We start from the raw sequence: 12,719 nt of genomic DNA, 5'->3' as shown, positions 1-12,719 counted from the left end.
CGGACTTCCAAAACTATGTTGAGTTATAGTGGAGGGTAGATATCCTTGTCTTATTCCTGATCTTAGAGGAAATGCTTTCAGTTTTTCACCATTGAGAATGATGTTTGCTGTGGGTTTGTCATATATGGCCTTTATTATGTTGAGGTAGGTTCCCTCTATGCCCACTGTCTGGAGAGTTTTTATCATAAATGGGTGTTGAATTTTATTAAAAGCTTTTTCTGCATCTATTGAGATGATCATATGGTTTTTATTCTTCAATTTGTTAACATGCTGTATCATATTAATTGATTTGTGTGTGTTGAAGAATCCTTGCATCCCTGGGATAAATCCCACTTGATCATGGTGTATGATCCTTTTAATGTGTTGTTGGATTCTGTTTGCTAGTATTTTGTTGATTATTTTTGTGTCTATGTTCATCAGTGTTATTGGTCTGTAATTTTCTTTTTCTGTGGTATCGGTATCAGGTGATGGTGGCCTCGTAAAATGAAAGTGGGAGTGTTCCTCCCTCTGCAGTTTTTCCGGAAGAGTTTCAGAAGGATAGGTGTTAGCTCTTCTCTAAATGTTTGATAGAATTCTCCTGTAAAGCCATCTGGTCCTGGACTTTTGTTTGTTGGAAGATTTTTAATCACAGTTTCAATTTCATTACTTGTGATTTGTCTGTTTATATTTTCTAATTCTTCCTGATTCAGTCTTAGAAAGTTGTACCTTTCTAAGAATTTGTCAGTTTCTTCCAGGTTGTCCATTTTATTGGCATATAGTTGCTTGTAGTAGTCTCTTATGATCCTTTGTATTTCTGCTGTGTCAGTTGTAATTTCTCCTTTCTCATTTCTAATTTTATTGATTTGTGTCCTCTCCCTTTTTTTCTTGATGAGTCTGGCCAAAGATTTACCAATTTTGTTATCTTCTCAAAGAATCAGCTTTTAGTTTTATTGATCTTTGCTATTTTTTTCTTCATTTCTATTTCATTTATTTCTGCTCTGATCTTTATGGTTTCTTTCCTTCTACTGACTTCGGGGTTTTTTGTTTTTGTTCTTTTTCTAGGTGCTTTAGGTGTAAGATCAGACTGCTTGAGATTTTTCTTGTTTCTTGAGGTGAGATTGAATTGCTATAAACTTCCCTCTTAGAACTGCTTTTGCTGCATCCCATAGGTTTTGGGTTGTTGTGTTTTCACTGTCATTTGTTTCTAGGCATTTTTTAATTTCCTCTTTGATTTCTTCAGTGATCTCTTGGTTATTTAGCAGCACACTGTCTAGCCTCCATGTGTTTGTGGTTTTTTTTTACAGTTTTTTGCCTGTAATTGATTTCTAATCTCATAGCATTGTGGTCAGAAAAGATATTTGATATGATTTCAATTTTCTTAAATTTTCCAAGGATTGATTTGTGACCCAAGATGTGATCTATCCTGGAGAATGTGCTGTGTGCACTTGAGAAGAAAGTGTATTCTGCCACTTTCGGGTGGAATGTCTTATAAATATCAATTAAATCTATCTGGTCTATTGTGTCATTTCAAGCTTGTGTTTCCTTATTAATTTTCTGTCTGGATGATCTGTCTATTGGTGTAAGTGGGATGTTAAGGTCCCCCACTATTATTGTGTTACTGTCGATTTCCCCTTTTATAGCTGTTAGCACTTTCCTTATGTATTGAGGTGGACCTATTTTGGGTGCATAAATATTTATAATTGTTATATCTTCTTTTGGATGGATCCCTTGATCATTAGGTAGTGTCCTTCCTTATCTCTTGTAACAGGCTTATTTTAAAGTCTATTTTATCTGATATGAGTATTGCTACTCCAGCTTTCTTGTGATTCCCGTTTGCATGGAATATCTTTTTCCATCCCCTCACTTTCAGTATGTATGTGTCCCTAGGTCTGAACTGGGTCTCTTGTACACAGCATATATATGGGTCTTGTTTTTGTATCCATTCAGCCAGTCTGTGTCTTTTGGTTGGAGCATTTAAGCCATTTACATGAGGTAATTATCTATATGTATGTTCCTATTACCATTTTCTTAATTGTCTTGGGTTTGTTTTTGTGGTTCTTTTTCTTCTCTTGTGTTTCCTGCCTAGAGAAGTTCCTTTAGCATTTGTTGTAGAGCTGGTTTGGTGGTGCTGAATTCTCTTAGCTTTTGCCTATCTATCTGTAAAGCTTTTGATTTCTCTATCGAATCTGAATGAGATCCTTGCTGGGTAGAGTAATCTTGGTTGTAGGTTTTTCCCTTTCATCACTTTAAATATGTCCTGCCCCTCCCTCTTGGCTTGCAGAGTTTCTGCTGAAAAATCAGCTGATAACCTTATGGGGATTCCCTTGTATGTTATATTTTGCTTTTCCCTTGCTGCTTTTAATATTTTTTCTTTGAATTTAATTTTTGTTAGTTTGATTAATATGTGTCTTGGTGTGTTTCTCCTAGGGTTTATCCTTTATGGGACTCTCTGTGCTTCCTGGACTTGGGTGGCTATTTCCTTTCCCAATTTAGGGAAGTTTTCAACTATAATCTCTTTGAATATTTTCTCAGACCCTTTCTATTTCTCTTCTTCTTCTGGGACCCCTGTAATTTGAATGTTGGTGTGTTTAGTGTTGTCCCAGAGGTCTCTGAGACTGTTTTGAATTCTTTTCATTCTTTTTTCTTTACTCTGCTTCTTGGCAGTTATTTCCACCATTCTATTTTCCAGCTCACTTATTTGTTCTTCTGCCTGTTATTATCCTACTGATTCCTTCTAGTGTGTTTTTCATTTCAATTATTGTGTTGTTCATCTCTATTTGTTTGTTCTTTAGTTCTTCTAGGTCTTTGTTAAACATTTCTTGTATTTTCTCAATATGTGCCTCCATTCTGTTTCTGAGATTTTGGATCATCTTTCCTATCATTACTCTGAATTCTTTTTCAGGTAGTTTGCCTATTTCCTCTTCATTTATTTGGTCTTGTAGGTTTTTAACCTTGCTTCTTCATCTGTAGTATATTTTTTTGTCGTCTCATTTTTTTTGATGGGTGGGACTGTGTTCCTATCTTACTGGTTGTTTGGCCTGAGGCTTCCAGCACTGGAGTTTGCAGGCAGTTGGGTAGAGCTGGGTCTTGGTGCACAGATGAGGAACTCTGGGAGACCTCACTCCAAGGAATATTCCCTGGGGTCTGAGGTTGTCTGTTAGTCCAGCAGTTCAGACTCAGTACTCCCACCACAGGAGCTCAGGCCTGACCCCTGGCCCGTGAACCAAGATCCCGCAAGCCACATGGCAAAAGAAAAAAAACAACATGGCGCAGAACAATAACAAAGAATAAGAAATAAAATAAAATTAGAAAACTAACAGATATATTAGAAACAATAAAAGTATAAATGAGGGCTTCCCTGGTGGCGCAGTGGTTGAGAATCTGCCTGCGAATGCAGGGGACACGGGTTCGAGCCCTGGTCTGGGAAGATCCCACATGCCGTGGAGCGACTGGGCCCGTGAGCCACAAGTACTGAGCCTGCGCGTCTGGAGCCTGTGCTCCGCAACAAGAGAGGCCGCGATACTGAGAGGCCCGCGCACCGCGATGAAGAGTAGCCCCCGCTTGCCGCAACTAGAGAAAGCCCTAGCACAGAAACGAAGACCCAACATAGCAACCAATCAATCAATTAAATAAATAAATCTTTAAAAAAAAAAAAAAGTATAAATGAAACAACCGGAAGATAAAACAGAACCACAATAGCAAAAAAAAAAAAAAAAGTAATTAAAGGCCTTGGCTTAGGGAGGGTGTGGGGCTTAGGCAAGGGTGGGGTTTAGGCAGGGGGCTGGGGCCTATGCTCAGGACCCAGGAGGTCAGAAAAAGCCCAAGTGGGGGGCGGGGCTTAGGCTCAGCACAGCTGGATGGGGCCCTGGAGTGCCTCTGGCCTCAGAGTGCAGAGTATCGGGGCCAGAACCTCAGCAGGCTCGCCAGGGCCCAAGTGGGTGGGGGAAACGCTAGCTACGTTCCCCCCCAATCCTCATACCCCCGAGGATCCCTCCCCGTTTACCTCTACTCTTCCTCCCCCATCCTCCAACGCCCCCACACAGCCAGAGGGGGCCCCAGAGGGTTGAGGACCAGGCCCGTGACCCCAGCAGGCTCCCTGGGGCCCAAGTGGGCAGGGGAAATGCTAGCTGTGCTCCCTTCCAATCCTCTGAACCCCCGAGGGTCTCTCCCCATCCCTGTTGATCCCCTTGCAGTGAGTGGGCCTCTCGAGGCATGGGAACCCCTTCCCTACCGCCACCCCTCAGGGGTGCCAGTCCCATTCCACCTCCACTTCTCCTCCCCCCTCGCTCCCCCTCCCATGTTCTACCTTGTCTTTTGGGGGTTCCTCCCATACCCTTGGGTGCCGAGGTCCCCCACCAGCATCTGGTAGGTGCCCTAGTTGTGAGGAGATGCGAACTCTGTGTCCTCCTACTCCGCCATCTTGACTCTGCCTCTCCATGTTATGTTCTGATGTAAGTTTTGGACCTAAAAATAAGTCTTCACCAGAGCAAATGAAATGCCACTTGTGAAATATTATACTTTATACTTTTTCTGAATTATCAATAAGGTTACAGACACCTAGAAAGGAGTAAGCACACCTCTCATAAACGTCTCAATTTCCTTATGAAAGAAAATGACATAAATAATGAAAACTTAAGGGAGGAGAAAATAATAATATAACCACTCAATTCCATATATATCTTTACTACTTACAAGGACCTTTCATAATTTTTGATCCTCACAATCACCTGGTGAGGTAGGCAGGTTTCAGTTTTTCATTCTAACGAGGTATTTTCTCCATAAACAAACACTGAAGAAAGCCAAGAAAAGTTGGTCTTGAACCCTAGTTTCCATGTATTTTAAGGATAAATAAGTTCTTTAAAAAGCAGGTTTTCTGACTAACTTTAGTTTCAGAAATTACATTAAACATTTCTTGTTTTCATAGTCCATCCTTTACAAAGAAGATAAGAAATTTCTGAAGTCCACCTTTGGATTCTTTTCAGATTCACTCTGACTAAGCAACATTTTTAGTTGAGAGAAGTGCTTCTTTGTTTTGCTCACATTCTTTGAGGAGCAAATGGGTGTTGACTGTCCAGATGTAGCTGTTCTGAAAAGAAACATAAAGCCACACTTAGGTATACTGACAAACAACAGTTCTTCCTTCTTAGCCTAGATACCTGCTACTAGAATCATTTTCTACTCTTCCATAATTATGGTGATATATGAGCAGTGGCTGTACCCAGCAAAGTCATTCCCATTTTATTAAAAAATCTCCTCACTAAACAGGCTACAGACAACATTTAGGAGGTATAATGGGTGGTTCTGGAAGCTTCTATCACCACCTGAAAGAGAAAGCTAAAGGCAAAGTATCATCAGGTCTGAGTTCCTTGTAAGTCTGACACCAAGATTCATGATAGTTCTAAGCAAGGACTTTAAAAACATATTTTTTCTTCACAGCTCAAGACTACTTCTTTCTCAAAAGTGAAGAATATCAACCTACACATACAGGTACCATTCCATTGTATTTTCGCCCCTACAATATAAGCTCCATGGGGCAGACACTTTGTACGACTAACTCTATATTCCAGTGCTTTTTAACAGTGCCAAGCATAGAGGAGGCCCTCTAAAAATATCAACTGAATAGATGATTCCCCATCTGGTATGTGTGTATTTATGCCTCGTTCTATTTCCTTCCTTCTAATTGTATTCATCCCCCCAAACAATATTTGGGGTTTGTCAGTCTCATCCTTCTCCTGACTCCCCATCCATGATAAATGTGAAATAGCTTTCTCTTTCCTGCATATATCTAAGAAGGAGTCTGGTCTAAATGCAATTGAATTGAATTATTTTAAATATGCCAAATGTTCTTTTATCTGCACGTGTCCAATAACGTAGAAACTTCCATGATGAATTCCTACTGTACCAAACATCAAAATAATTAGGAATATACAGAAAACTGGACTTGAAATTTTAAATGTCAAACCCAATATAAAAATCCTCAATTCAGTAAAAACAAATAATCCAGTCCTTGCTGAATTTTGTTACTGATGTTCAAGAAACTACCAGACTCTTTTGTAACAAAATGTTTGTTTAAAAATTCCTTTCACAGTTTCTATGGAGTTAAATTTATTGATTAGCATAGTGAATATTGTACTGAGGATTACTAAAAATAAAACATGTGCCCAGTCACACAGCTAACTTAGTATCATTTCACAAATCCCTATTCAGTTAGATTTCCACAGGAATTTCTGATACAGGAAACAGCAAGAACAAAAGTTTAGAGCAGGAAAGTAAACTGTGAGTGGTTCAGTTTTGCTGACACATAAGATGAATTAAGACAAGTAAGAGAGGCAGACAGATTGGTGCCAGGTAGTGGGGGCTGGAAATCCATGCTGGAGTATTTGTTCCATATGCTACAGACTGAGGTGCTAAAGCTTCTAATCAGAACTGTGCTTTTAAAAAATATCAGACTCGGACTTCCTGGTGGCATGGTGGTTAAGAATCCACCTGCCAATGCAGGGGTCACAGATTTGTGCCCTGGTCCAGGAAGATCCCACATGCCGTGGAGCAACTAAGCCTGTGCGCCACAACTACTGAGCCCACATGCCACAACTACTGAGCCTGCACTCTACAGCCCATGAGCCACAACTACTGAGCCCACGTGCCACAACTACTGAAGCCCTCACGCCCAGCACCTGTGCTCCGCAACAAGAGAAGCAACCCCGTAAGCCTAGAGCCCATGCTCCACAACAAGAGAAGCCACTGCAAGGAGAAGCCCATGCACCACAACGAAGAGTAGTCCCTGCTTGCCAAAACTAGAGAAAGCCTGCATGCAGCAACGAAGACCCAATGCAGTGAAAGATAAGGAAATAAATAAATAAATTTATAAAAAATAAAAATAAAAAATATCAGACTAGAAGGGCTTGAAACTAGGAGCAGGAAGACTCAGGGAATTATTGTAGTAGTCCTGGCAAAGAGTGAATAATGACCTGAACAGATAGCAGCAGCAGGGAGAAAAAGGAAAGAATAGCTGCAGACACCTTGGAAGCAGGATGGATAGAAACTGGTGATTAACTGAACCAAGACTGAGGGAGTAGGATTGTCAACTATACTCACCATTTCAGGTCAGAATGTCTAGAAGGGCATGTTCATTTACAGAATAAGGAACTTAGGAGGATGGGCAAGTTTGAGTAGTTACCTGTGGGGACATGTAGGGGTGGGAAGTGGATATATTTACTAGGCAGCTGGGAACAGGCCCAGGGAGAGACTGGAAGTAGAGGAACACACCTGGAAGTCAGTGCAGTGATGACTTCCTCAACTGCATGGCAATTTCAGGGAGTGTATTAACAGAGAAATTAGAACTCATGGGTTAACACTGGTAATTTAAATAGCTTAATGGATTAAGATACCTGAAAATCAATGCTGGGCTCTTGGCTTTGGAACCAGACATATCATGATTTAGCTTTGCAGAACTTAGAGTCTTTCTCTCTGGGGTCTTTAGGCTGAGTTTACTCGCAGGAGTGGTAGGATTGCTCTTCAATGTTGATAGAAAGCTTCTACTTTTACCATGATGTTTAACTGCTCTGTTGCATGTTTTACAAGTAATCAACTGCCATAAAAAGAAGAAATAGTGGGTCTGATTTCTCTTATAATTTAATCCAATAAACTGCATGCTCATTAAATTCATATACATAAGGGACTAAACCAGGTACTACAGGGTGAGTAACAAAGGCTGCCCTCAGCAAGCTTGTAAACTAGCAGCAGGAATCAGATAAGACACAAATTTAAAAGAAAATCTTCAATAAAAAGTTAATGGCTAAACATTTGTATATAATTTAAAACACCTTTTTAAAGATGATAAAGTCTTTACTTTCTCAATGTAAAACCGTGTTCGGGGGGGAATGGAGGAGACTGGGAATGATATCCCTTAACATCTGGAAAGTTGTTCTTTATAATAGTAGACATTTAGCATTTTTTTGCAGACAAACTCCAAGGCTTTTCCCAATAAAACATAGCAAAATATCACTGAAAATTTAATTGACTCCTTCAAACCTTTAGTGATTCTGTAAATACAGGTCTAAAGCAATTTATAAAACCAATCAAATGAATCCTCACATTCTCATACTTCTTCACTTCATTAGCGATAGAGGTTGACTTTCTTTTCAGGATTCATTTTTCAAGACATGGTTCATTTTATAGCTAAATGCTTTTCGTCTATATATCTGACTCACATGGCACAGGATTCAGCCCAGGCCTCAACAAAATTAACAGAAACTAGTTTAGCTGAGAAGTACTCTGATGTTCATGAGCAGGTAAAAATGCATTTACAGAGGTCTATTTAAGTTGTTCTATGCTTTATACAAACAATTTTATGACAAAGCAAAATTCATTTACCTGTCCAATTATGGTAAACTCCTAAATATGGCAGTTCCAATCTAAGTCATTACCGACTGTAGTCTTGGGCCAGACATATCTCTCATAATGTCCAGAATGCCCAGCACAGTGCCTGGTAGTAAGCAGGCACTCGAATAGTTAATAAATGTTAACACAGAACATGCAGATAAAGTGTATCTGATACTGGTCTCTATATAGTAAACCAGAGTAATTTGCTTTTGGTTGTTTTATTGCACTTAACATCCCCAATACACAGCACTGTCTGGCATAAGATAGATCCTCAGTAAATGTTTGATGAATGAACATAAGATGCACTTACCTTTGTTGGGCATAAACTTAAATACATACTCTGACATGGAGCCGAGGTGACTGAAGAAGTAACACTGGTACCTAATACATAAGGCAAGAGCCTTATGTATACCTAATACATACTGCTGTTCGAAGAAAAGAACCATTAGCTGAAAAAATAATTTAGTGGTGACTGCAGTTCAGGTGAAGTCACACTGGTGAGCTCAAGAAATTCTCAACTTTGTGAAAATAATTGTGCTCAGCAATAAGATCTGGGCAATTGAGAGTTCATGATGTTTGGTTTTAGGTAATTGTGAAAAACAAAAATAAGCTGTACTCTTGATGACACAGTAATCACTAGAAAGAAATCCTATGTATATATTTTGACAATCTAAATATACTACTACAAACCTCTGAGTTATATTCAGGCTAATTCTTAACCTCATCTTAAGTGAAAGAAAAGAAAATTCTGGTTTATTTATACATACTGGAATTGAAATCTTACCAATACACTTTTGGAGTCTTTGTACTTTTTCAAAATTTTTGCTTCTTTAAAACTGAGTGTATAATTTCTTGCTTCTCGATTAAGAAGTTTCTGTATTTTGGGTGTCAGTTTGGGTTTGGGTTTGAGACGTACTCGAGACTTATCCTGAACCAGCAACTGGAAACAGTATGGACATGCTCCTTCAAAAGTGCTTTTATCATCTAAAATTATACAAATGAAACTCACGAGTCAGCAAACAGAATATTTTGTTACTGCAAACTATCAATATTATAAATGCAAAAGAGTATATTATTTAATACAAGCAAATATACATTTTCCTTAAGCAAACTCAAAATATGAGAATTTACAAAAAGATAAATCAGCAATAATTTATTTTACAAAACACTATAATTCTATCCATTCACTCCTTTTAGCAACAGATAGGTAAGTCCCCACCCTTTGCTACATTGTTCTTTACTTGCTACCAAGTAAAAAAGGCTGTATGTCTCAGCAATTTTACAAACACATTTATCACAAAATAACAAATTATACTGTGACTTTTCGTTTTTAAACAATTAGCACAATTTTGTGATTGTGAGCTGGGCTTTGTCTGCAGTACAAGGTAACAGGACAACAGACTTGCCCCAGGACCTTTATGCAATCAAGAAAGCATTCACTGACCGTCTACCAGGCTAGGCTGTGGAGACATAAATATGGAAGTAAAGGAGTTGCTATCTTTATAGAACTCAGGCTCTTGGGGAGCCCTAAGCAAATAAAGATAAGATTGGTAAAAACTGCAACAGAATATGATTAAAATGCCCTGAAAATTATTAAACTCTGCATAGACTAGCCAGAAACACTTCAAACAGGCTTGACAAGTCATCACAGGTGACTGTAAACTCTTATCTGTATTTCGAAATGGCATCTATTATTGGTAATGGGCTTTCAGGTACAAGTACAGTGAAAAAGCAAGCGTGGTTATTTAGGGAAAGGTGAGGTGTGAAGGTGATGCTGCTGAAAAGGAAGGTGGGCACACTATCTGTTATTCAATAAATATTTATTGGTGAGCCCTGTGTAAAGCTAAAGACCATGTTCGTAACTCAGCTCTGCCAAATGTAAAATGCATTCATAATTACTGAGTGACAGTTAAGTGCCAGGCACTGTTCAGGGTGTGGGAAATACCACAGTGAACAAAGGACAATTCATGCAGAGAGACAATGAATACAACAATGCCAAATGTTAAGTGCTGGGGAGAAAAAAGAAATACAGGAAGAGGGGAATGGGGCGTAGCGATGGAGCTGCTATAATCTTAAATAGGGCAGCCAGGGAAGGCTTTGTGGGGTGACATTTGCAAGAGACCAGCAGGAAGTGAGGGAAGAATCCAAGGACATATGTGAGGTAAGATTTCCAGGTAGAAGGAAGGGCAGGTGCAAAGGCCGTGAAACAGCACAGGGGCCTGGCAGTGGTTGGAGTTCAGTGAACAAAAGGGAGAGCAGGTCAGAGAGGTAATGCAGACCTATGACATAGGGCCATGAAGTCCCTTTAAAAGATTTTCACTTTTACTCTGAGATGGGCAGTTATTTCAGAGTTGGTAGCAGAGAAGTGACATGGTCTAGCTTAGGTTTCTATTAGGCTCACGTTGGCTGCTGGATTGAGACTGGACTGTAGAAATGCATGGGAGCTATTGCCAATAATCCAGGAGAGAAACTGATGGCTTGGACCAGGGTGGTAAGTTGGATGTGGAAAGAAGTGGCTAGATAGTGGATATATTTTAAAGCCAATGGGATTTGCTGGCCTACTGGCTTGGGGAGGAAGGCTGTTAGTGAGTCAAGAGTGGCTCCTAGGTTTTTGGGCTAATTCTTAAGGATGGGGTTACCGTTTACTGAAATAGGAATAACTGGAGGAGGCGGGTTGTCGTGTTGGGGGATAAAGCTTGAATTTTCGCCTAACATAATTTCAAAAAAAGTTGTCAGCGTATCTGGATGAGTCTAGGATTCGGGGGAGTGGTCTGGACTGGGGATATAAATTTGCAAGTCCTCAGTATGCAGAATTTAAAGGCCATGAGAGTAGATGAAAAACTGTCACCAAGGAATTGAGTGTAGCTAGAAAAGACGTCCAAGGGATGAGTCCTGGGACACTCCAACATTTGTAAGTTGGGGAAATTAAGAGAAACCAGCAAAACAGAAGTACTGGCTAAAGAGGTAGAAGGTGAACTTTGTGATGGTCCGGAAGCCAAGTGAGGAAACTATTTCGAGTAGACTGATCAATGCGTCAAACGCCGCTAACAGGTCAGGCAAGATAAGGCACGTTAAGGAATTTGGATTTTTTACGAAACTGAGAAGCCTCTAGAGGGGGTTTATTATGGCAGTGGGTCGATCCGATTTTTTGGATCATCCTGAGCGTTGTGGGGAATGAAGGCGGGCGGGGCGACGACAGCCTGACCCACAACCAACGGGCGTCCTCCCTACCGTGTGACGAACTGTAGGCCCAGCTGCAAAAGAGAAAGAGACTCATAAGGGATGAGGAAACACCCCCTAGCGGCTAGCCTCCCGCTCCCCCTCCCTCCCTCTCTTACAGGAGATAGCGGGCCTGGCCCGGGCAGCTATCTTGTAGTTTCCGCGCCGCAGCCTCAAGGTAGTGCTTCTGCCTCATAGCCACCGCCACCTCCACACCGCTGAGACCCGGGGACAAAAAAGACTCCGGAAACCGGCTTCCCAACGTGGCGGACTTTGACGTCGGGATAAGAGCTCCCTCCGGAAACAGGTGCCCTCAGCTCAAGGGTTCCGGTACCTTCGCGTCCGGTCCGGCGCGCAGGCGGCCCTCCCCGCGCCGTTGGCCCCGCCCCCGGGTCCCGCCCCGTCCCCGCGGGCAAGGTGGCGATCACCTCAGACGATAGTCTGGGCGGAGCAGCTTGACTGGGCAGGGGTGGCAGCGTCAGGAGCCGAGGGTGCCGCCCGCCTCTCCGTCTTTGTCTGGTAGCCTCCTTTACCATACCCCTGTTGTCATTTCATCAGCCCCCGTCGCCCTCTAAATTTGCGGGCTGGGGTACTGACTTGGGCCGCGGCGGCCGGAAGCGCGGTCCGCAGCGGGGCAGCTGGGAGAAGCGAGGCCTCGAGCTTCCTTCCTTCCTTCCCTTCCTTCAACTGAAATTCACATGACATAACGTTAACCAATTTTAGGTGAACGACTCAGCGATGTTTAGTACAATTGCAGTGTTGTGCAAACACCACTGTTACTAGTTTGGAAACATTTCTATCAGCCTACCGGTACCCCATTAGCAGTTACTCCCCATTCTTCCCTCCCTCTCAGCCCCTGGCAACCACTAGTCTGCTTTTTGTCTCTATGGATTTACCTATTCTGGACATATCATATAAATGGAATCATACATGAAATCTCTTGTGTGAGGCTTCTTCCATTTAGTATAATGTTTTTGAGGTTCATCCACTTTGCAGCATATATCAGAACTTCATTCCTTTTTATGGCTGAGTAATATTATGTTGTATGTATGTACCATGTATTGTTTATCCATTCATCCGTTGATAGACCTGTGAGTTGTTTCTACCTTTTGGCTATTGTGAATAATGCTGCTATGATC

The 12,719-nt window shown here is 41.2% G+C and overlaps 1 protein-coding gene across 2 annotated transcripts; it reads right to left on the bottom strand.

Moving 5' to 3' along the window:
• Window positions 1-4,646: 4,646 nt before the first annotated feature.
• On the bottom strand, window positions 4,647-11,837 carry C14H18orf21 (chromosome 14 C18orf21 homolog). 2 transcript variants are annotated; one of them, XM_059894087.1, is made up of 5 exons: window positions 11,700-11,837; window positions 11,593-11,615; window positions 9,146-9,345; window positions 7,368-7,567; window positions 4,647-5,065 (listed from the first exon to the last, which is right to left on the bottom strand). In XM_059894087.1, exons 1-5 carry the CDS (start codon window positions 11,774-11,776, stop codon window positions 4,912-4,914), a joined length of 654 nt encoding a protein of 217 aa, XP_059750070.1. In that variant the 5' UTR covers window positions 11,777-11,837; the 3' UTR covers window positions 4,647-4,911. The 2 variants fall into 2 exon arrangements, with proteins under 2 accessions (XP_059750070.1, XP_059750071.1); XM_059894088.1 differs by lacking the exon at window positions 7,368-7,567.
• Window positions 11,838-12,719: the final 882 nt, after the last annotated feature.

The sequence above is a fragment of the Balaenoptera ricei genome, chromosome 14, assembly GCF_028023285.1.
Source record: "Balaenoptera ricei isolate mBalRic1 chromosome 14, mBalRic1.hap2, whole genome shotgun sequence".
NCBI classification, from domain to species: Eukaryota; Metazoa; Chordata; class Mammalia; order Artiodactyla; family Balaenopteridae; genus Balaenoptera; species Balaenoptera ricei.
Note: the sequence above shows the minus strand (reverse complement) of the source record. Positions and strands in the feature narration are given on the sequence as shown.